The sequence below is a fragment of the Hibiscus syriacus genome, unplaced genomic scaffold (genome assembly GCF_006381635.1).
Source record: "Hibiscus syriacus cultivar Baekdansim isolate YM2019G1 unplaced genomic scaffold, ASM638163v2 tig00116951_pilon, whole genome shotgun sequence".
Taxonomy (NCBI): domain Eukaryota; kingdom Viridiplantae; phylum Streptophyta; class Magnoliopsida; order Malvales; family Malvaceae; genus Hibiscus; species Hibiscus syriacus.
This window is the reverse complement of record NW_024063482.1, coordinates 3,171,299-3,196,623: the sequence shown is the minus strand read 5'-3', so window position 1 is coordinate 3,196,623 and position 25,325 is coordinate 3,171,299. Positions and strand designations below refer to the sequence as shown.

The window sequence follows — 25,325 nt, the reverse complement described above, 5'->3', positions numbered from 1 at the left end:
TCCATGGAAGCTAATGTGCTAAGCAACATAATTTTTCTACTGAGAAATGATCCAAAACAAATAACTGGGGAAATAAGATTGCAGAAGGAGATGAGATGAAATCCAGGTCTCATATTCCCATTTCTAAACGTATGTCCATCGAACAAATGATCCAAAGGTACAAATAGAAAACACCCTAATTCATGTTGTAAAGATAGTTCCCATCCACTACATAGAAACATATATCTTACTGTACTGGATAATGCAAGTTTTCTTCTCACTCAGTTACAAAGCAGCACAGTTTGATTTCACAACCATGGAGAAGTTCAAATATCTTCGGCTGACATGAAATCATGTGCTCGGTACATGTTCTTTTTCTCCGAAGTCTCCTCCAGCTTTGCATCTCCTTCGGCCTTGTCAGTGTCTTCTTCTGCTGGCTTTTCCACTTCTTGCTCTGAAATAGATAAAAGTTTAGCCAAAATCCAGACCAATGACCATCGAAGGAAATTAATCACTGGCAGAATATAACTCAGAAGGCGGCCTTGCAGCATCATTACCTTCATCGTCTTCAAAATTGGCCATGCCACCATCACCCATATCTCCCATATTGCCAAAGCTCTGCACAACGCCGCAAGTATTGGGTCAGAAGAAAAATACTCGCTAGTTACTACTGAACATAGAAAAATGCAGATAGTATCCATACCGAGAAGTCCATTCCTCCCAAATCAATATCACCAATACCTAATCAAAAGTATTCCAATCAATAGGTTGTCAGCTTAAAATGAAATCATCAAGAACTAAGAAAAAACAAATTAATTGCAACACTTACCACCACCAGCGTCTTCATCTTCATCCACCCACTTGGTCCCAGTCCACTTTGACATAATGGGGAGTCTTGACGCCCTCACGCAATAATTTTTTCCACTTCTTCTTCTCAGCCTTCTCCAAGATGCGGAATATGCCCCTCACTCCTACATTTACTTTGCTTTCCTGATTGTTTAGAAGGAAAGAACCAATAAACATGAATTAATCGTTTGCTTCGCATTAATATCAAAATTAACAGACGTTAGTAAAACACAGCGTTTTTCCTAAGATGCATACATCAAGGGTATTTTGCAGTAGCAAAAACTACATATAAATGCTTTGAGAACACAATACCACACCTATTGAGCGATCCGCAATTAAGTTTTTAACAAACTACACTTCAAAAACTTCCTTTGAAAGAATCGAAAACCCCTCACAAAGTGTATAATACACCTAATTGAGTTGACAAAATCTAGCCAGCTTCGTAAAGAAAATTGAATACAGAGGACAAATAGCCAACTAACAGGTGATCAGTAGTTCATTTAAATGCCAACCAACAAAACAAAACAACATAATACTTCACTCATAATAATCAAAACCCTAAACTCAAATATCCAATAAAAAAATGACATAAAATGTATCATAGATTCTGAATAAGAGCAGTAGACCAGTAATCTCACCTCCACGTTAACCTTATCATGAAGATCCAACTCCAACTCATAGTGCTTATCGTCAGCTCCTGCATCAGCAGAGAAAGTAAAGACTCCCTCTGGTTCAAGATTGACCTTTGCATTCTTAGAATCAGGTAATACCACTGTAAATGTAAACCTTGTCAGCTCTTTCAGCCCACTTCACATCAGGATGACGACTACAACCCAAAAAAGAAAACCCACCATAATTAGTAAATCACGATTCAAAGCAACACGTACGCAAACGAAGCAATAGCTAATGTAACTATCCCAGACAAAGCAACCTAATTAAAACACTGCTGAATTTCCCCCAAAAGTTAATTAACTAACCTACTTAATAACTTTTAAAACAAAATTTATATACCAAAAAGGATAAATAATATCAAAGAAATAATTAATATGCTCACCTCATAGTTAGCGGATACCGAGTAGAGAATGAAGGAAATAGTCTTACAGGTAAAGAATGTAAAAACCTAAATAAATAATTGATAATCAGCCTCCGTCCTTGGGTTTTTATATTGCTGGTAGACTTAAAATGTCTTTCTTCAATCGTCTAGTGCTTTCTTTTCATTTCTGCATTTAAAAAGAAAAATCTTAGTTCTCTTGGAAACTGGAAAGTTGAAAGTTCTGATTGCACCATCAAAACTCTGGATAGTCTACGTTACCCGCCCATTAGTCCACTTGTAGCATCAAATATCAAGGCCAGAGCTTTATTTTTTACTAATTTTAAAGTTTGAACCTATTATTATAAACTTGGCATTTAAAATTAGTAATTTAGAAAAAATTGATTTCTGAAATTTGTTGTCAAATTGTTATTTGATGATGTCGTGGATTACAACAATCACTCAAGTTGCTAATGTGTGGTATTGATCAGTCAAAACATTAACGTCGTTTAGTATTATGATTCATAATTTGATTGGTTGTTGAAATCCTAATAGGTACTAATTTAAGAAATTTTTCCAAGTTCAGATACTAAATTGAGATAAAAAAATAAATAAATATCAATTTGAAAAACAATATCTAATTCAGGTACGGATTTGTATAATAACCCTAAACTTTATAAATGTATTGGGATGATGCTTACAGTAAGGCCCATAGGTATTGATGTACATAGCCTACTCATCCAGTTAATAGATGATTGGTCCAAGCGACTTCGGCCCAACGGAAATTAAAATTATGCCTACTAAGCTCGTGCTGGTTCAAGTTCAACATTAAATTTATTAATGGATTTTTTTCTCATATATATTATATAGTATTTAAAAATAAAATATTAGAGTCCGAACTCAATATTTTTTAATTTATTTAAATTTTAAACTTAATATATTTATCTAAACTCTCCAAAATTTCAAATATCATTTTAAACTTGAACAAGTATACAAGATGTATTCCCTTACCTGTTTGGAAAAGCTGTTGCGGTGATTGGTTTATAAACTCGCACGTGGCTTACACTGTCGTGCAACGAAACTATAATAAAATGATATAAAGAATTAATAACGTGAGTAGCGAAACCTATACATATATTTTTTGAATTATCTATCTTCTAAGAGATTAGTTCAGTTCGGGTTTTATAAAAGTCTAATAAGTAATTTATTGTATTTATGAATGTTAAAATTTAAACTTTTAATTTCGTTTAAAGAATTTAATATTTCTCTTACTAAATTAATAGTAACCGAGAGATATATATGCTTTTTTGACAAATCAAAAAAATATATGTTACAATAACGTGTCACATATTTTGATGTTTACTGTTCAGATTGGAATAAGCTTTTTGTTTGATTCCTCAAATAGAATAAAAATGGGATCACACTGACCGGTTTCATCTTCAACGCAGAGATCATTAGATTCAGCGCTCTCATCATAATGGGTCAGGTCTCGAGAGGTTCTCGTTCAACGCGTTCCACGAGAATAATTCCTATGCATTTATTTTATTATTTTTGTTAATAAATTTTATTTGTATAATGTATCTCATGTATATAGTTTTTATGTTATATTTTATCTCTTAAAATCATTATATATTTAATTCAGATATTAAATTTATTGTTTATTATAAATTGAGAAGGCATAATAATAAAATTAGTAGCTAATGTTTGAATATTCTTTTTTAAGTATTTTAACCCTTAACATTTTATTTTGAGACAAAATACCTTATGTTTGGATGAAAATCGTTACTTGATTAACCGTCAGTGTTTCTTACTGACATGATATATATTTATGAAATGTCATGTTAGAAAAAATTAATTATAAATAATTATTTTTATTAAAGTATAACAATTAATCAAAGGATGACACATGACATGATGTTATTGATTTAAAATTAAGGAATTGAGAACAAACCAAATAATGACTCCAATGGAATTAATAAGCTTATTGAGTGATTGTTATTAATTCAATAAAATAATCATATGCAATTAATTAATATTTTAAAAAATATTTACATGACATCATAAATGAAAACTTCACATCAACCTTCTAATCCACGTAAACATGTCACGTCAATATGAAACATTAACAATTATGTAAATTTAGAATAATTTTTTTATCTTAAAATAAAATGTTGTAGTCAAAATATTTGTTTTAAAAAAAAGAATGGATAGACGTTAAGTGCTAATTTTATCGTTATACCAATTTAGAATAAGTTACATTTTCATTTTGTTCCTTCGTGAAAGCAATGCAAGAAGGTCCACAACAATAATTCCCCCATTCCAACTTCCAAGTTTTATTTTCTTTGTAAGTAAAGGTTCAAAAAGGAAAAATGATTTTCTTAAAAAAAAGGAAATATGCAAATTAAGAAACATAATATTCAAGTATATCCAATCATCTCATTTCTAAAATAAAAAAAAAACTAATAGAGAATCCTAAACGTCATAATTCATATTCTCCAAATGAAGTTGCAGAGCAAACCCAATGATGGCGGCGACCCACAAGCCAACGCAAGGGTTACCTTGGATCCTTGGGAGATTGTGCTGTGCCGCGTTTAAAATACACCTAAAAAATAACATGATTGATTAAATAAATTATCGGTTAAAAATGTTATCGTAAATGTTATATGTTTTCACCGGAAATATTATTTGTGTTGATAATAATAATGGTAATAATCGGCAATATCATTGTTGTATATAAAATGCGCAATTTTTTTTTTTGAGTTTAATATAACCGGTTAATTACTGAAAACATTATCAACCATAATAACTTAACAAATAGTGCTTATTTAACCTAATAAGTAGCGTCTTTTTAAAGCTGATGGTGTCTTAGAAATTCGACAAAAACAAAATAGATTAATTACTTAATTTGTTTTCAATATTATCAACATATTAGGAACGCCTAAAAAGTTACCAAATTTTAATTTGATGGAGCCTCAGAAATCTGACGATAACAAAACCAATTAATTATTAGAAACATTATCAACCATAATAATATAACAAGTAACTCTTATTTAATGTAATAAGTAGCTCATGTTTAAAGCTGATGGGGCCTTAGAAATCTGACGATAACAAAATATGTTAATCACTAGAAACATTATCAACCATAATAACATAACAAGTAACACTTATTTAATATAATAGGTAATGACTGTTTAAAGTTAATGGGGCCTTAGAAATCTGACGATAATAAAATAGGTTAATTACTTAATTTGTTTTTAATATTATCAACATATTATTGTGTACATTGTTAATTTACCTATTACTTTAAAGTAAAAAGTTTTGAAATTATAAGTATCGATACTCGTACATTTACGTCTATTTCATTATACTGATAAAAACGCCTTGCTTCTATTTCGCATCAACTATTATGCTTCGATTTCAATAACAACGACCTTCTTCTATCTATTTCGCAGAACGTAATGCCCCTTCAAATTCTCTGTTAGCAATGCCTTTGATATTTTAACCGATTATGTTATTTATATTTAATTGATATCATTCCCCAAGTGTTGATACTTTTTTTGTAAGATATCGATACTTTCTAGGCGTTTTTCTTTTTTCATTTCTTTTAAATTCCTAAAGTATCGATACTATGGTACATATACTTATAAACATATCGATAATTTCGACAATTCTGGTAGCTCTTTACCAATTTTGGCAAATTTAAATCGGTTTTGTCAAATTTCAACCCGTTATATTGTCATGTATCGATACATGTGTCTAAGGTATTGATATTTTATAGGCGCTATTATTGTAATTCTTTTAAATTCCTAAAATATCGATACTTTGGTACATATACTTTTAAACATATCGATACTTTCAACAATTCCGGTAGCTTTTTACATGTTTTGTCAAATTAAAATCGGTTTTGTCAAATTTCAACCTGTTATATTGTCATGTTTCGTTACATGTGTCTAAGGTATCGATACTTTATAAGTGCTATTATTACAATTCTTTTAAATTCCTAAAGTACCGATACTTTGGTACATATACTTATAAAAGTATTGATATAAATGTCAACCATTCCAGTAGATCTTTATAGGTTTTGTCAAATTAAAATTGGTTTTGTCAAATTTAAATTTGTTATATTGTCATGTATCGATACATGTGTCTAAGGTATCGATATTTTATAGTCGTTATTATTGCAATTATTTTAAATTACTAAAATATCGATACTTTTATACATATACTTATAAAGATATCGATACATGTCTACTTTTAACCGGTTTTCTTCATTTTTTATATATTACTATATATATCGATGTTATTGTGCATGGTAACGATACCTACTGATAAGCAAAGTTTACTAGTTGTCAAATTTTTTTAATATTTCTTCATGTTTTCCTCCTACAATATATTACCAGTCAACATTTTCGATAACGCTTAACTAACTTTCTTAAATATCTTATTAAATTTATGATCACTTCGTTTCTTAGCAATATATTAATCTACCTTTTCTTTTGCATTCCCGAGGGAAAGAATCCAACTTACATTTTTTTTTCTTCCTTGCTGAAAGCAATGCAATAAAGGTCCACAACAATGTAGTTTCTGTGATTATCTCCAACCTTCAATCTGTCACTCTTCTTTGCCCAACCGTCAACCACTTCTTTCAACAAAATTTCATCTTCCATTCAATTTCCGTATATAAAAATATCTCCATCTCGTTTTTAAAAATTATTATTTTTTCACTTAAATTATAATTGATAATTAAAATTATATTATATTATAAGTTTGTTTATGATAAGAATTCCAATGGAATAAGGTTTTTAATTATGTTAAAATGGTGAATCCGCTCTTAACTCAGGCTAAGCATGTGTCCAACCTAAAATATAATTTTTCTTCGGTTAATTATTTTTTTTGTTGATTGTGTCCACTCTAAAATTTTATTTGTATCCATCTCTATGAAAATTTTGTGTTATTAATGTATGTATATATATGTACCAAGCCTAAAAATTAAAAGAATAAATTATTATTTATGAATATCTTTAATTTATTTTTTTATTAATTTGTGTTAAGTATAAGATAATATTTGTTCAAAGACAACTCTAAATCATTCTCGACTATTTGATATTGAACGTTCACACCCATAGTATCCATGGTGCTCGAACTCAGAACCTTAAGGAATAACAACAATTCCTTTAGCACCGAAGTAGCTTGGTTCGTACCTTTAATCAATCTTTGATTATACTTTATATGTGGATAAATATAAAAAATAAAAATAAAAACAATCAATAAAATAAATTATTAATAAAAATTTAATATTTTAAAATAAACATATACCTGCTCTAAATAAAATATTGAATCATCACTAGTAAAAAATTAGATTAACGCCACTAAAAATATTTGGAAGTATTAAGAAATAGAAAAAGGGAAAATTACAGCTTTCAAATTGAATTAGATTAAGCCCTCGATGTATAATCGTTTCCCATAGACGGCTCTAATCAATAGTGAAGTACATACTGGAATCGAAGGCTATCTTTCACGTATATAGAAAACCATTCACATGCTTTGACCAGAAATAGAAAAAAAGAAAGAAAGAGAAATCATACACATTCCCTTTAGATAACACAACAAATGGTTGATGGCTCAGTGTGTTCTTATGGCCCCGGGATTTGCCATTAGCTTCATCATCATCATTATTATTATATACATTTATATATATTTGGTATGTCCATCCATCATATTCATGTTCATGTTCATCTCCGCCTACCAAATTCCAGTCCTTCGCTTTCAACTTTCAAAAATGATGTCATTGATGACATTATTTTGAGTTTCTTTTATGGTAACCAATTAGCTATAATAATGTTTTTGAATTACATTTATGGTAATGTAATAAAGCTCCCATTTAACCTGCCAATTATGTGGAGCAGGGTAATGTTTTTAGGGTGACGTAAAAGAAAGTGTTGTTATCTTTAAAAGTTTTAGGTTTGAGTAATTGTATATATAGGGTGTATGTACGTTGTTAATGGTTAAAAAAGATTATGAATAGATACTATCTTGTAATCAACCCAATTCATTCAAAAATATATATTATATAGAAGTAATTTGATTGATAAGATTAAAATATCGGTGATCAAATTAAAATATTTTCATAATTAGATGGTCATGATGTAATTTTTCTCAAAAAGTTCGTGGATAATTTGAAAAAAAAAACATTTTTTTTAATTTTTTTTTAAAAATTAAAATATTAATAATTTTAATATTAGGCCTGTAAACGAACCAAACGAACACGAACAGAGGTATGTTAATGTTCATTCGTTTAACTTTAACTGAACAAATGAATGAACACGAACATAAACGAACAAAAAAATTATTGTTCATGTTCGTCCATTAAGGAATGTAGCTTGTTTGTGTTCGTTCATGTTCGTTCATTTAAATAATAAATGAACACAAATAAACGAACATAAACGAACGGATTTAAACGAACATAAACAAACGGATTTAAACGAATATGAACAAACTTAAACGAACACAAACGAACGAACGCAAATGAACCATCATAAACGAACACAATAAATGAACATAAACGAGCGTAAACGAACATAAACCACAACAACAATACTCACATAAAATTTATTAGTATAAGTTGCAATTTCATAGTTAATTTGTATTTAATTGTTTTGGGTTTTTTTATTTGTATTTAAAATTAATTGAAATTTAAAATATTAATGGGTATTTGATTAAAATTTATTGAGTCTTAATATTTTAAATGGGTGTAGAGAGATTGGGCTAAACATAAATGAACGAACATATTATCGAACATTCATGAACGTAAATGAACGAACGAGCCATCAGTTTGAGTTTATTCATTTAATTAAACGAACACAAAATCTTGTTCATATTCATTCGTTTAATAAATAAACGAACATATACGAACTTACCGCCAAACAGTAAACGAACGGTTCGTTGAACGTTTGGTTCGTTTATAGGCCTAATTAATATTTATATGTTATTTTTTCAAATACAATACGCTAATACTCCTACCGATCCTGCGGTACGATCACTTTTCCTGACTTAGAATTAGAACTGACTTTCCTTTTACTAGCCACCTGGAGGTTGAGAACACTAGCGTTATCTAAAGCATTAATTAAATTACCTACGCGCACGTTTTTCGGTCCATCTGGTCGAGTGCTTTCGGGTAGGCCTGTAAATGAAATGAAAGTTCAGCGAGCCGTTCATAAATCGTGCGGCGGGAAATTCGTTTATGTACGTTTATTTATTAAATGAACAAACATGAACAAGATTTTGTGTTCGTTTAATTAAATGAATGAACATGAACATAGGCCTCGTTTGTTCATTTACGTTCGTGAACGTTCGTTTATGTTCGTTCGGTTATGTTCGTTTATGTTCATTCATTTATGTTTAACCCAATCTTCTTAAATCAATTTTGGTGACCAATTTGTAAGTATCTTAAAAATATTATTTAATCTGATATTCTGATGACCAACTCCATAATTAACCCAATTTTATTTGGAAAACCCAACAATATTAATATGGTTTAGTTCTTTTTGAACGATCCATAAGCTGCATACCTAGCACCGTCAACATCCACTGCGCCGGAACCCTATGTGACTGCGCCACCAGCTGGTTATCCGATGAGCAAAGAGGAGTCCCAGAAATCGGTTGCTTTCGAAACCAAGTCCAAAGGTGATGGATTCTGGAAGGGATGTTAAGTATTAAATACCGTTTCTTCTACTCAAATAATCTTCTTTTCTTTCATATATAATGGAGTATTCGAATTTACAAGTAAATAGTGATCAACCAGCAACTCAAGTCAGCTTACTTTGAACTCAAGAACCCAATAATGGTGAGGCCTTATTCCATAGGTTGAGAAGTTCTTTAACGCGTTTCATCAAATAAATTTTGTGCGCCATCCGAATATGGAAGTTTAGCCAGCCGAGAAAGAATGATTTTTGATGTATGAGTTGGTGTGAACAATAAACCAATCTACTTCTCTCATCTCCCAATTTTCAACTTCTACATATCACGAAGCTAAGGACATGTTTGTTTGATCCCCAAGGATTAAGGTCGGCAATCACATGAAACACAATCTGTGTTCATCTCGACTGTTGTTGAAGGAGAGAGGAAGAAAGAAAGTGGAGGAACGCTATGCAATCTCACATCAGTAGCAAACAAGCAGCTCGGGGTTGGTAACTTATATAAAAGAAGATGGGGGAGAATAGGTTTAAGCATCTTTGCGCTTGAGGAAATGTCGAGCTCAGAATCGAGCTTGACTCGAGCTCAGAATCAAGCTTCAATCGAGCTCGAGTCTCAAGTTTTAATTGAACTCTTAATTTTTTTTTGAGTTCGAGTTCGAGTCGAGTTTCAATATTATATTTCGAGTTTGAGTCGAGCTTGATAATTTTAAGCTCACGAGTTTTCGAGTTGAGTCGAGCCGACTTTGAAAGTTTTCGAGTCGAGCTCAGCAATACTCGAGCTCGACTCGGCTCGTTTACACCTCTAGGTTGGGTCTCCAACGTTTATGTTCGTGTTCATTTATGTTCGTGTTTGTTTATGATTGTGTTCGTTTATGTTTGTTTATTTATTAAATGAACGAACATGAACAAGCTATATTTCTTAATAAACAAACATGAACAAAAAAATTTTGTTCGTTTATGTTCGTGTTCGTTTATGTTCATTTATTTATTAAATGAACGAACATGAACATATCTCCGTTCGTGTGCGTTCGGTTCGTTTACAGGCCTACTTTCAGGACCTCGAGCTAAGGAGAGAGTAAAGGTAAGGGCAATTTGTTTCCACCCTCGTGCATCTGATGATTCTAAAGCTTGCGCATCCGTTTAGTCAGCCGTAGAGTCTTAATCTGCCATAATGTCCGATTGTACGAGGAAACTGAAAAGAGAAAGAACTGAGTGAGGCATCGTGCGAGATACTTCTTTCTAGATGCCAAATGAGAAGGGCCCTGCTAAACTCAATTGTTGGTGGGACATCGTACAAGGAAAGCTCAAGTGCGTCGCCAATATGTAAGGATTGAATGTCGTCAAACTAAGATTCAGTAAGCGCTCTGTCCGAGTAACGGTTAAGATGATAGCTAGCGGAAAGCTCAAGGGAGACTGATTTGAAAGGATACTAAGGAACCGCACCCTTACACCAGGGAGCTCCGAAGGGGTTTCCAATTGAACTACCTTGGTCCTACAGGTTTGATCAAATAAAATCAGGGAACACAAAAAAAAAAATCTCAATTCCAGAAGATGGTCTAAAATTGGGTCAATCCCGTTTATTAGAAGTGGACAATAGAGTGGTTGAACCAGCCAAAACTCATCTACGTATTATTGCAACATATGTTGATGTACTTCATAATCGGGTTGTTCCTTCTTCAGGTGTCAAATGTGATGTTATACATGATCGTTTAAATCAGATCTCTATTTCAGTACAACGAGAATGAGTTTACTATGGTCAGTGCAGTGAGATTAGTGAAATGAATTACGTTAAGAGTTTCATATACTTAAGGTTTAAGTTCGTACTCGAGTTTGAGTCCGAACTGAGCTCGAGCTTCAATCGAATTAAGTCTGAGAATGTTTCAAGTTCAAGTTTTTTGAGCTCAAGTTAAGCTTCGGTTTTTTATTTCAAGTCAAGCTTGAAAATTTTAATCCCGCGAGCTTTTGAGCTGAGTCTAGCTTCAATTTTCGGTTTCGAGTTCGAGATGAGCTTTACAATTTTAAGCTCGCAAGCTTTCGAGATGAGTCTAGCTTAGCTTTAAACTTTTTGAGTCGAGTCAAACTCAGCAATACTCAAGCTCGACTCGGCTCGTTTACAACCCTAAATTTATCAATACGTGTTATAAAATAGTGATAAATTTTGATAAGTTTAATAATCATTTTATAACAGTACAGTGAATTTAGTGAGCATTTTTATAATAATTTAACAAAATTTTATAATATTTTGTAACTTTCAAAATTTTAATAACTAAAAAAGTATTATCAACATAATTTAATGATTATCTGTGTATTTTACCTTAATAACTAACATGCATCCAAATCCATAGACAAAACAAAAAATTGAAGAAGGGAGGGTTTATCTGCTAATTGTTATCCTAGTCAGTGTCTAATATTGATTAGTGTATCATTTATAATATAATTAATCATTATGATACTATATTCTAAATGAGGTGCACATCAGTCATATTAATGTTTATTTTAAAATTAAAATATATATGAACTGTTAATTTAAATATTAATTATTTTTAGGAGAAACAAACCAACCAAAAGTCTATATATGTCAAGTACTTAATGATTGAATGAAAATTACCCTATCACAACGTCGTTTATGGCAAGATAAACATCAAACAGCAAAATCTTTGTTGAATTCTCATGTTCTTTTATAAATTGCATAACGTTGGTATTCTTAACTGTTACTGCAGAGGTTTCTTCTTGCCTGGCATTTACTGAAAGTAGAATCCTTGTGCGGCAGCGGCGCCCCTGAAGAGATATGGAACGCATTCCCAAGTGAGAAGGTTGTCTTTTTACCCTTTGTCGTTTTGCAGTTTTTCTGGTACAGTCTCTCTGGCATTTTCTTGAGCTCGCAGCGACAAAGTTCGCTTCGTCTTTTTCTTCTTCGTCAAACGGAGTTCCAGGTTGCTTCTATCATCTTCAGCTTCTTCTTTGCCTTGCATGGTTACGTTTGCAGATCGTTTTCGAGTGATTTTGATTGCTTTTTTTACCCTTTTTCCCCATAATAGCTCTTTCTGTTTTCCAATTTTCTTTGCTTTAAATGTGGTTTCTTTTTATGAAAAAAAAATCAATGTTTGCCATTAATGGGGTTATGTGCTTACATTATTTCACCAAAATTTGTTCTCCAAGAAAAAAACATTACTTGATCTTTTTACCAATGGCAAAAAAATAATGTCCCTTTTGTTTCCACCTCTGCCTTGTGTTATATGTTTTCCATGTTGAAGTATATTTTTAATGCTTTCCAGCTAGCTTGAAGGTACTTTCACAGTTGTCAATGAAACTTTAACTTTATCACCATAATCTTCTCCAGTTTTGAACCTTTGCAATGATTTATTACAAGGAATTTGTTTGTTTGAATTCAGGAGGTGACTTTTGTATTCTTTCACGTCGAGTGAAATATGTCATTGGCTACGTGGTTTACTTCTCTTTCATGTTCAAGCGCTGTGATTCAACCTTCCAATCAAACATCCGTTCCTTTTATATTCCAATGGCTGAGATTCATTTTTCTATCCCCATGTCCTCAGAGAGTTCTCTTCTCTGCCGTTGATCTCCTCTTCCTACTTACCCTCATCTTTTTTGCTGTTCACAAGCTCTACTCTAGATTCTTAGGCAATAACCATGGCAGCTCTGACTTAAACAAGCCTCTCATAAGCCCCAACATAGCCCTTCGCAGGACTAACATATGGTTCAATATCTCTTTGATTGTCACTGTTGTGCTTGTGTTTTGTTATACTGTTGTCTCCATCTTTCTCCGAATTTATTGGATTGCGAATTTCGTTATCGTTTCATTGTTCACAGCATCAGGGATAATTCGTTTGCTATCTGTTGAAACAAATCAGGAAAGGGATTTGGGGTTGGATGTTATAGTTTCCTTTGCTTCTTTCCCATTATCAGTTGTTCTTGTGGTTGTTGGTATTAGTGGTTAAACTGGTATAATGGCTACCGGAGAATCCAAAGCGGCAATGGATGAAGAAATAAAGCTGTATGAACCGTTGTTGAGCAAATCCAATGTGAGTGGATTTGCTTCAGCTTCAATAGTATCAAAGGCATTTTGGCTCTGGATGAATCCTCTGTTGAAAAAAGGGTATAGATCCCCTCTTAAAATGGATGAAATTCCGACTCTATCACCCCAACATCGGGCCGAAAAGATGTTGAAGCTCTTCGAAGCAAATTGGCCTAAACCTGAAGAGAAATCTAGCCACCCTGTTCGAACCACATTGCTAAGGTGCTCCTCGCGATTGTGCGGCTTTCGGTTATGTATGTTGGTCCTATTTTGATCCAAAGCTTTGCTGATTACACTGCTGGGAAACGTAGCTCTCCATATGAAGGATATTACCTTATATTGATTCTCCTAGCTGCTAAGTTTCTCGAAGTTTTGACGACTCACCAATTCAATTTCAACCCTCTGAAAATCAAGAATGCTCATCCGCTGCACTCATATAACTTCTTTATACAAGAAAGGGCTAAGGCTAACTTGCTCCGCACGTCAAGCTCATGGAGTGGGACAGATAGTGAATTACATGGCTGTTGATGCTCAACAGCTCTCTGATATGATATTACAGCTCCATTCTATCTGGTTGACTCCTTTGCAAGTTATTGTCGCCTTGGTGCTCTTGTATAGGTGCCTTGGTGCTCTTGTATATGTACCTTGGTGCTTCAGTGGTGACATCGGTGTTCGGACTTCTTGGTACTTTTATCTTTGTGGTAATGGGGACAAAAAGGAACAACCGATTTCAATTCAACGTGATGAAGAATCGTGACTTGAGAATGAAGGCAACAAATGAGATGCTTAATTACATGCGGATTATCAAGTTCCAGGCATGGGAAGAACACTTCAATGAAAGAATCCAATCTTTTCGTGACATGGAGTTTGGGTGGCTGAGCAAATTCTTGTATTTGACATCCGGGAATATCATAGTAATGTGGTCGACGCCATTGTTGATATCGATACTCACGTTCACGACTGCACTTTTATTAGGAGTGTCACTTAATGCAGGGGTAGTTTTCACGGCAATAACTATCTTTAAGATCTTGCAGGAGCCCATCAGGACATTCCCACAGTCGATGATCTCACTTTCACAAGCAATGATTTCGTTGGAGAGACTGGATACTTACATGATGAGCAAGGAGTTGGTTGATTCATCAGTGGAGAGACAGTAGGGTTGCGACGACACTCGGATTGCAGTGGAAGTTGAAAATGCAGTGTTTAGCTGGGACGACGAAACTAGAGAAGGGGTTCTTAAAAATATAAATTTAGAGGTCAAGAAAGGGGAACTTGCCGCCATAGTAGGGACTGTGGGATCTGGAACGTCTTCTCTCCTAGGTTCCATTCTCGGTGAAATGCACAAAATATCAGGGAAGGTAAGCCTAAGAGTATGTAGTTATCATTATGCCTTTATAATGGTTGCATTTATTGTTCATATTTGTATTGTTTTTCGAATGGACTTGGTGAATATATGCATAATGGAAACAAACAATGCAACAAAATATTGAAAGATTGTTAAACAAGGTTCTTGTACTGTTTTCATGACAGGTTAAGCTGTGTGGGACAACAGCATATGTAGCTCAATCATCTTGGATTCAGAATGGGACAATCGAAGAGAACATCCTATTCGGTTTACCGATGAACAGGGGAGAAATATAGGGAAGTTATAAGGGTCTGTTGTTTGGAGAAAGACCTAGAAATGATGGAGTTTGGTGATCAGACTGAAATCGGAGAGCGTGGAATTAACCTCAGCGGTGCCCGAAGCAACGAATACAACTTGCTAGAGCGGTTTAACAGGATTGTGATATCTACCTTCTCGATGACATCTTTAGTGCTGTCGATGCTCATACCGGGACAAACATATTTAAGGTGAAACTACTATACGATTCATTTATTTTGTAATCCATGTATGAGAAAATTGGTAAAAAAACATGGAAGTTGCTTATGAAATCTTGATATGTTTTTATCTTGTTTAACTGCAGGAATGCGTGAGAGGTGCTTTCAAAGATAAGACTATTTTGCTTGTAACTCATCAAGTGGACTTCTTGCACAATGTTGATCTTATTTTGGTAAGTAAACATGTATCATTGTTTCATGGAAAGGACAACATGCAGGCACTCGTGTAAGAGTATTTACGTTTTGAAAAATATTTGTCGTGTAAATTTCAGGTAATGCGAGAAGGGATGGTAGTACAGTCGGGGAAGTATAATGATTTACTAGATGCTGGCACAGATTTTGGAGCTCTTGTAGCTGCACATGAAACATCCATGGAACTTGTTGATGCAAGCAATACCACGCCTGCTGAAAATTCCTCCTAAACATCCAAATCTCCTCAGGGTGTTTCCAACATTGGGGAAGCAAATAGCGAAAATAAGTCGCAAGAACACCCGAATTCAGATAAGGGGGATTCCAAACTAATCAAAGATGAAGAGATGGAAACCGGTAAAGTCAGCTTGCAGGTGTACAAAATGTACTTCACTGAAGCTTTTGGCTGGTGGGGTGTGTCCGCAGTGTTGCTATTATCTCTGTCGTGGCAAGCGTCTCTAATGGCTGGCGATTATTGGTTGTCATATGAAACTTCAGCTGAACATGCTGTTTCATTCAACCCTTCGGTATTTATCTCGGTCTATGCTATCATTGCAGCTGTGTCGGTCATGTTATTAGTGATGAGATCCTTTTTCGTTACACTTATGGGGCTAAAGACATCCCAAATCCTCTTCAGACAAATTCTTCAAAGCATCTTGCATGCCCCTATGTCCTTTTTCGATACTACACCTTCAGGAAGAATTTTAAGTCGGGTAAAGCTTCTAACCTCATTATAGCATATAGGTATGTATCGTAGGATAGGACTGATGGATTCATTACGTTTAATCCACAGGTATCAACTGATCAGACCAATGTCGATATCTTTGTGCCATTCATTACGGGGATTACCGTTTCTCTGTAGATTGCAATGCTCAGTATCTTCATAATCACATGTCAATTCGCTTGGCCCTCGATATTCTTGATAATTCCACTTGCTTGGCTGAATTACTGGTATCGGGTATGGTTATTTCATTTCGATTATAACAGTATTCATGTGATAATTCGCTTGGCCCTCAATATTCATCACCTATTTTTATAACAATCCAACATCTTGTAAGACATAGATCATGTGGTAAGCACTATGACTGCACCATTCTAACACGATCATTCACCAAAACATTTTAAATCATAAACCTTCTCTACTGCAGTTCTCTTTCTTTATATTCGAGAACTGATGCTTATGCTGTAGGCTCAAATGATGGATTATACAAGGTCCACTCGATGATGCTCATTTCTCTTTGATTGCAGGGATATTACCTAGCATCATCCCGTGAACTAACTCGCCTCGACTCAATCACTAAAGCTCCCGTCATCCATCACTTCTCAGAAAGCATCTCTGGAGTTATGACGATTAGTGCATTCAGAAAGGAGGATAGGTTTTCTCAGGAAAACGTTAACAGGGTTAATTCCAATTTACGCATGGATTTCCACAACAACGGATCCAGTGAGTGGTTAGGCTTCCGATTAGAACTTATCGGCACCATAGTCCTCTGCCTTTCTACCATGTTTATGATCTTGTTACCTAGCAGCATTGTCAGGCCAGGTAAGCATATGCTACACATGGCTTATTAGCCTAGTTAAAATCAAGTATATATGTTTCAAGTAAGTTCATACATTGTCTTAGTGAAGGCATACATATGTCGGTGCATAATACAGAACTTTCAACTTCTTTTGCACAATGCAGAAAATGTTGGGTTATCTCTCTCATATGGGTTGTCTCTCAATGGAGTGTTGTTCTGGTTCATATATTTAAGTTGCTTTGTGGAAAATAGAATGGTTTCAGTGGAAAGAATAAAGCAATTCTCAACTATTCAACCAGAAGCAACATGGCATATCGAAGACTGTCTTCCCCCTCCAAATTGGCCTGCACATGGACATGTCGAGCTCAAAGAATTGCAGTTTCGGTACCGACCGAACACTCCTCTTGTACTTAAAGGCATTACTCTCAGCATTAATGGGGGTGAAAAGATCGGTGTTGTTGGTCGGACGGGGAGCGGGAAGTCGACTTTAATCCAATCTTTGTTTAGAGTGGTTGAACCAACAGGAGGGAAGATAATCGTTGATGGAATAGATATCTGCAAGCTGGGGCTGCATGATCTTAGGTCACGCTTTGGGATCATCCCTCAAGAGCCTGTTCTTTTCGAAGGAACGGTGAGAAGTAACATTGACCCTGTAGGACAGTTTTCAGATGAAGAGATTTGGAAGGTAAACATTATATTCCGAGCAACAACATTAGCCACTTCATTTACATCCATACAAGTTATAAATTGACTATTTTTGCAGTGTCTTGAGCGATGCCAACTTAAAGATGTGGTGTCATCGAAACCCGATAAACTCGATTCTTTAGGTAAGTGATTGCTGCCTGATTTTAGTTTACCTAATAACCATGATGTTGCACACTGGATTGTAATACCAATAATGCTGGATGTTGAGGTATAGATGAGCACATTTTACACTAGTTATTGTAACACTTCTCTACTTAATATATCATGCGAGTGTTCAAATAGTTTCTTATTAGTTGTATAAATAGTATCTAAATATGATTGTGGATGTGATTACAGTGCCGCAGTTGCGGATGTTATATATATATATAAAAGGGTGTAAGTTTCAGGATAATCTTAATGATTCAAATAAGAATGATGATATGTATAACCATATCTCAAGCATCACTGTGATGTTCATACAAAACCAAACTGAGGAGCTTTGGTAAAAAGCTCAAGCCTAGTAATACAAACTGAATTATAATAATGAAGAAGGCAGCTTACTAGTAATTTTGAGATGGTGCAATTCTCTGCCTTTTCAAGTGTACAAAGGCAGATCAGTCCAAGCACCAGAAACATGTCCGTTCTCACAGACAAAAGCTCGAACAACTGGCTCGCCATCGTCATGGTATCCGAAAACCCGCCTCAAACAGAAGGCGGAATGTAAATCCCACGTCTCTTTGCATGAACAAAACGCGCAATCCAGATCGATCTTGCTCCGGTTCCCATCGTTTATCGTCCTCCACACCCGGGATTTCTTAAAGTTCTTGAATACCCCTCTGAAAAGCATGTAATTTCGCTTCTCCTCCGTGTGAACGCACCCGGGCCAATCGCAAATGTACAAGCAATCCCCTCGGAACCGGCTCGCCAATAACTTGTTCCCTTGTTCACGGCTTAAGTTCCAAACGCCGGTTGCTAAATGGGACCTCTGCGATCTACAAACCTTCCTTCTCTTACAAACGGGTAATTCACGCCCGATTGAAATAGTCCCGGTTTCGATAGTTTCCATTGGATAATCGTCTACTGAATCGGACGCGTTGTAAACGGTGTCGAAATAGAGATCATCAAAAAGAGACCAGGAACAATCGGATCCCGGAACGTCGGCTTCTGAGTTCGTGTTCGGATTTGAATTGCCTTCCGTTATGCTCGAACAGTGCTCGGTGGATGGCGTTGTAGCATGGGAATTAGCCGGCTTGTGATAATTCTCATCGGGACCGAGCTCGCGTTCGAGGCCGAAATCAGAATTCTCAAGAAGGATGCCGGCGTGGAGGAGGCCAGGGCAGCAGACGGAGAGCTTGTGAAGGGATGCCCAACCGCCGGGTGGAACGGCGGAGGAAGGGGAGAGAAGATCAGCGGAGACGGTGGGGATGGTTTTGGAACATTTCAGCTTCAAGCAGGTGTTGCGAATGAGAGAAGAGAACTTGGTGCAGACACAAGCTAGACTTGCCCAGCTCGTGGGATCGTCTTCGAGCTTGGAAAATATGTTTAGAACCACATCCTCCGGGAGCTTAGAGAACGGCGTCTCCGTCATCGTCGTGAGTTCTAATGATCAAAAGAAGAGTTGAAAAAAAAAGTTGTATTACTGGTGTTTCAACTTGCTGTTTTGTTTTCTAGGAAATTATAACGAGGGCAGCATCCATAAAAAGAGTTGAATTAAGCAACTGGAGGCGGTGAAGGAGCGTCGGCGTGGGGGATAGCATAGCATATTGTTTCGACAGTTACTTATAGGCTGCTTTGTGGCTGTGGATTACAGATACGGATGAATAGCGCTAGGAATCGTCTAGTTCAGTCGTTCTTTATTTAATCATTTCTTTTCAAGATCTGGGTGGATAAAACTGTTCAAAGTAATATTTTATTTAACTAAGGGTTAATTCATCAGATACCTTCCATTTTTTAAATGAATTTTTTTAAAATATCAGTAAATCTTAACAGTTTAATGGTCCCTTTAAAACGTACTTCATAACTTAAAAAAATATCAGGAGCAATCAACACCGGAGAAAATTTTAAAAGTTAGGTTCATCGTACCTAAAGGCAATTTAAGAGTGATTGATTTCAGCACCATGCTGTCAATTTTACTTCTATTAGGATTTAATCAAAGCTTTAGTTTCACCCAAAGCAAAACTTACATCTGTAATTTCAATCCAACTCTCATAAATTACATTTAGAGACAAATTATAGGTTTAAATGGACATGATTTGTTTCAAGGGCCAGGTGTCTAAAGCTGCATTGTTATTATGTTCACGTAAAGGCATAATGAAGAGTTGGCCTTGTAGAAGAAAGCTTAACGTGAAGTGCGGCATTGCCACACAGAGAATGTAATAAATTCTTATCTAATCCGTGAGCACGACAACAGCCCATTGGCCACACACCACACCATGGAATCAATCAATCAACAAAGAGTCGACGAGACGGAATGAGAATTATGTTCCTACGCACATCTTGACAAATTCACGTGCCCACTAATCAACTTTGTCCCCTCAACTATACAATGACATGACATGACGCCTCAACCACCACTTCAGTCCCCCCAATTGTCAACTCTTGGCCTCAATAATTGTTAACAGTGTCACTCCTAATTAATGATTCGACACACATCCCTCACCAGAACAAAAACACACTACACAAGCAAATATTTTCTAAGATCATGGAGATTAGGTGCAATTTTTTTACTTAATGGAAATGGTTTTCATTATAAATAAGTCTTTTAGAGATTCCACACCAGAGCAATGGAGTTAAAAACAATAGTAAAATGATTCAATATATAGCAAACTCTAGCCATGAAATCCAGCATGATTGGTACACTTCCAATAAGTTCTTTTCTCCCCCACAGCTTCAAGTTAAATTTCATAGGATCTTTCATCAGCTTTCAGGTCACACATCAACTCTGCATGGTAACTTACCTGTCAAATAAAATAAAATAAAATAAAATGGAAGTAAATGGATGATATACATATATAGCTCATTTGACCAATGAAATCAACATTTCTCATTCCATTTGGCCGTGTAATGAAATCAACATTAGAGAAATCAAGACACACCTGGATAAACTTTTGCTCCTACTCCTGATTCTACTCCCACTTGGACTCTTGCTAACACTGCGCCTTTTAGGACTCTTGCTCCTTCCTTTTCCGCGCTGCTCAGAGTAATGTAATATCTATATATATAACAAAACATGATAGTAACCAATAAAAAGGAGACTAACAACCGTGTTAGATTAGATTGGATTAAAAAACTGCACATTGGACACAGAACAGAAACCTGCTCTTTCAAAGATTTAAAAACGGCAACTCCAATTTCAAACTTTTTACTAAACATACGCAGAAAACAAACTTACAGAAGGCAAAGGAGATCTTGATTTTGATCGAGATCTGCAAAAGTTCCAGAAAGTACCCAAGTTTAAAAATCAACACGTTCCTTTTTTTAACAACTTTTATGTCCAAGAGCCTTGACGCCCCCTTCCACGTCAGAAACACCACATTCAAAAGGAATAAAAAGGAGAATGCGCAGATCTATAGCAGTCAAATAAGGAAACAAAGAATAAGGCCAACTCGCAAACCTGCCCACACAAGGAATAAAACCTAATCTAGCAAAATAAAATCAATACAATTTAAATTTTCAATATTTTGACACAAGTGGATATAGAATGAGGCAATGAGCAAAAGGTCCTGTGCCACCAAATTCCATAGTCAATCCACATAGCATTACCTATTAGCTTGGCAATATCTGGAGCGGAAAATGACAGTGAAATGTTCTACCGCTCAAAGTGATGAGTTACAAATCCCAGTGCATTTACTTCACTGAAATCGAGCTCTACTATTGCAGTTCCTTGAAAAGAAATCCAGCTCTATTGTGCAGTCCATTGACTCCTTTGTTACCAATCTAGAACCCATGGGCATTTATGATGCTATGTCGATTAGAAAAGGGACAGGAGTGATTTTAAGCTGCCCATCTAAAAAACAGCATACCTCTGCAATCATATGAGTTGCAAGCAATTTGAAACATATCCCCACAAGATCCCAATATCCAATCCCCAGTTTGCTGCATATATCCATATCTAAAATAAAAACAAGGCAATTTTCATGATAAAAGAAAGAAAATGTAGTTCAATAGCTGGGATGCAATCCTGACCAAGAAGGAAAGCATGCAAGCCAAAAGCATAAATTCACGCTAACAACCACATTTTATTCCAAATTTTATTTAAACATTGATAACCCAAGTAGGACCCATGAATGAAGGAGTACACAAACACATTCCTTTACCTTACACAAGAAACTAAGTGTACGAAGTAATAAACAATTGGCATTCTATTCAAAACTCCAAAATTTAAGTTCTCAAATAAGGTCCGTCTGTGTTCACAGTTAATTCGGTGTGTGTAATATGCTCTACATCTAGATACATGTTTCCTATATGTTTAATGGGCAAGTGGATACAAAAAAAATTAACGGTGAACAAGTCCAAAGACGGGAGGCAATAATAATGTATAGTAAACAAAAAATCCCACGTTAGCAAATCATTCTTCAAAATGAGTTAGTTCAGCACTTCAGCTTCCAAAGGAAGCTGCCATTATTGCACTGCAACTTCCATTTTCATTTCAGAACCCAAAAGTACTGTACCTTGAAGCCCAGACCCTATACTTATCTAAGGCAGAGGATTCGTTTTAATGAATATTCAAATGCAGACAAAAATTCAACTGCAGGGTCAAGAAATCTGAAACATTACTTATAAAAAAACTGAAATATTATCAATGAGCTGGACCGCAAGCTTTATCATCAGTAAAAACCAACAACAAACAGGAACAAAGTCGGATACCATCATCCTTGATACAGCAAAAAAAATTATTCAATGAAAAGGGGGAGGCATGTATACCCTGACAAAGAGCAAGACCTTGACGAATGGGGGGAACAAGGTGACCTTGATCTTGACTTTGCAGGTGACTCGCGTGAAGGTTTGGTTCTAGGAGATTTGCTGCATAACAATTGCAAGGTTATCAAGCAACTGTTTAGCCACAAATAAAATTTCACATTGTAAAGAATAAGAAAAACCTGCTGCTATTGCTCCGACCACGAGAGCGGCTGCGGCTTTGGCTTCTTGAGAGAGAACAACCACGACTGGGACTTCTAGAGGAATCTCTCTTAGAATCATATTCCTTAACCTAAGGTTAAAAGCCTTAGTAAAAAATGAAAATTGTAACAGTAAAGGGGAAATTGCATTAAAAATGTAAACATGTAAACTAAGCTTTAGAATCGTATATGTTAGTTGGAAAATTGAATAAGATTACTTCAGTTTCTCAAAGACCAAGTTAAGATCATGTACCTGAACATAAGCCCGAGAAAAGGCATTCCGAAATTCAGAGTCATCAAGTTTCTTGATCTGCAAAAAGAGATCAAGAAATTTTAGACATGATCATAATTACTCAGTGACGTTAACTGAGTTATGAAAAGGTCTTCCACACTAAACAGAGTTGAAGAAAGGTTACTTACAGCATACTTCATGTCATCATAATTGGTGTAATTCACAATTCCCATTGTCCCTGATAAACCAAAAAACAAATTTATCAGAAAGCCTTTCATAAAGTGATTTAACTTTCATTTGAGAAAACAGAAAAGACTAGTTTTAAGTAAAATTACACAAAAGCTAAAGGACCGGCCTACAACTATGAACATCAAATATAGTGTCTTACCACCACCATCACGGAAAACTTGGGAAAAACAAACATCCCCGGCTCGTCGCATGTGATCCTGAGTTAAACACACCACAACAAATATTTGTTTCAATGTCCTCTGTGATAGGTTACTCTTTTTTTTTTGGATTTGAAAACTGACAAATTTAGCAAAATCAGCTTCTACCTTAAGATCTTGCCATGAAGCTGAAGATGGCAATCCAGTGACTAACACTGTACACCAAAGCAATCCATTAAAGAAAAATCATGAGTAGCCCAAAATACATAGCACAAGAAAAAAGGGGCATAAAAAGATAACAAGCCACGATATTCAGAACGTTTGGATGGTCCACGCCCATGCCCACCTCCATAACTGCTGTGACGGTCTGAGGATGAACGTCCACGGCCACCATGTGCAAGTTCAACCTGCAATTAATTAATAAGATGAGAATAAAGCTCACAAAGCCAAGTTCATGACACAGTGGCTAGATGCAAAGAAAAATCTAAACAAGAAAGAAAAGGAAATAACCCGCAAACGCTGTCCTCCAAAATCATAGCCATCACGACCACGTATAGCATCTTCAGCATCTCGAGCCTCTTCAAACTAGGAAAAAAGTAACATTACGACCAGACACGAAAAACCCAAAAACAACCCCCACTCTTAACAACCACCACCATCAAAACATCAGAACCTTAACTCACCTCAACAAAAGCATAACCTGGAGGTCTTGGTGGAATCTTCAGGTCAATATGGACTATGGGACCATACTGAAATAAAATCATATATAAAAATTTCAAGCTTACAGAAAACTTACTAATCTAAGAAAAGCATATCATGAGATTCAATGAAACCCATATCAAGCAAGCCAAACTCAATAGAAGAAATAACTGTGGTTCCACTCCATAAATTTAAAAGAGCCAGCTTTTGTTTCACAAATATACTCAACGAAGCATGCAAGTAAAACACGGCCAGAAGTATGCTCCAAGTAATGCTATATCTGGGTATTCCTTATATATTGCTAGCCATGATTAAGGATGAAATTTATTGATTAGTTGTCATTACTTGCAGCCTTCTACCCTCATTGATATTAGCATACCTGAGTTGACAATCTTCACAGTTTAATATCTTAGCATTTCAATATTCCCTAAAAATCGAATCCTAAGCAAAGAATTCAAACCATAAGTCCTCAAATTTTGCATCTGTAAGTTCAAAGTTCCATATAAGACAACTTGTTTGCTCCTAGTCTATTCCCAAGCAAGTATTTCACAAATAAACATCAAAATTTAACTTTTTTTCTCAGAAGAAAAAAGTTCCATTTAATCTAAAATAATGAAGAATTAATTATATGATTACCAAAAAAATTAAAATAAAAGGAAAGCAAGAGTTTTCCCAAGTATAACCTTGTAAAACAGATCTTCAACTTCACTTTCGCGAACATCGCCAGGAAGATTCCCAACATAGAGAGTCCTGCTCGAACGGCTGCTCTTTTTTTTCTTTCTTTCTCTTCCCTAAAAAGTACCAAAGACTAACAAAAGGAAATTTCTAGAGAAGGTCTTTAGGTTTTAAATAATGAAAGCAAAGATGCATTGATTCAGGGTTTACCTGCGAGAATATTGTTTCTTTTCCGAGACGGAGATATTCGGAAACGAGATTGTTTAGGGTTTTGAATTTTTAGAGAGAGGAAGGTTAGGCGATAAAAATAAGAAAAATATTTGGGTGAGGTAAGGTTAGAGTGTAGTGCTTTTACAGAAGTTG

General features: G+C 35.2%; 3 protein-coding genes and 1 pseudogene across 3 annotated transcripts; 1 reads left to right on the top strand and 3 right to left on the bottom strand.

Annotated features, from left to right (window-relative positions):
* Positions 1–122: 122 nt before the first annotated feature.
* LOC120189098 (co-chaperone protein p23-1-like) lies at positions 123–931 on the bottom strand. Its single transcript, XM_039192436.1, has 4 exons — positions 809–931; positions 683–720; positions 537–597; positions 123–433 (listed from the first exon to the last, which is right to left on the bottom strand). Exons 1-4 carry the CDS (start codon positions 861–863, stop codon positions 306–308), a joined length of 282 nt encoding a protein of 93 aa, XP_039048367.1. The 5' UTR covers positions 864–931; the 3' UTR covers positions 123–305.
* An 11,491-nt stretch (positions 932–12,422) lies between these two features.
* LOC120188953 lies at positions 12,423–18,155 on the top strand (annotated as a pseudogene).
* Positions 18,156–18,294: 139 nt separating this feature from the next.
* On the bottom strand, positions 18,295–19,657 carry LOC120188954 (phytochrome A-associated F-box protein-like). Its single transcript, XM_039192321.1, has one exon. It carries the CDS (start codon positions 19,439–19,441, stop codon positions 18,449–18,451), a length of 993 nt encoding a protein of 330 aa, XP_039048252.1. The 5' UTR covers positions 19,442–19,657; the 3' UTR covers positions 18,295–18,448.
* Positions 19,658–20,601: 944 nt separating this feature from the next.
* Positions 20,602–25,235, bottom strand: LOC120188955 (serine/arginine-rich-splicing factor SR34-like; the record flags this gene model as incomplete). The annotated part of the gene is made up of 14 exons (XM_039192322.1): positions 20,602–20,814; positions 20,947–21,043; positions 21,245–21,278; positions 22,777–22,875; positions 22,953–23,062; positions 23,224–23,280; positions 23,391–23,440; positions 23,591–23,648; positions 23,757–23,803; positions 23,893–23,995; positions 24,099–24,173; positions 24,272–24,337; positions 24,971–25,078; positions 25,173–25,235. Coding segments are annotated over 14 exons (975 nt in total), but the record flags the coding sequence as incomplete, so codon positions are not given.
* Positions 25,236–25,325: the final 90 nt, after the last annotated feature.

Coding starts and splice junctions, on each gene's coding strand:
- LOC120188954 (XM_039192321.1), bottom strand. CDS start 19,441: ATGACGGAGACGCCGTTCTCTAAGCTCCCGGAGGATGTGGTTCTAAAC.
- LOC120189098 (XM_039192436.1), bottom strand. CDS start 863: ATGTCAAAGTGGACTGGGACCAAGTGGGTGGATGAAGATGAAGACGCT. Junction 598..682: donor TGGGAGGAATGGACTTCTCG/GTATGGATACTA, acceptor GGCGTTGTGCAG/AGCTTTGGCAATATGGGAGA. Junction 434..536: donor CAATTTTGAAGACGATGAAG/GTAATGATGCTG, acceptor TATCTATTTCAG/AGCAAGAAGTGGAAAAGCCA.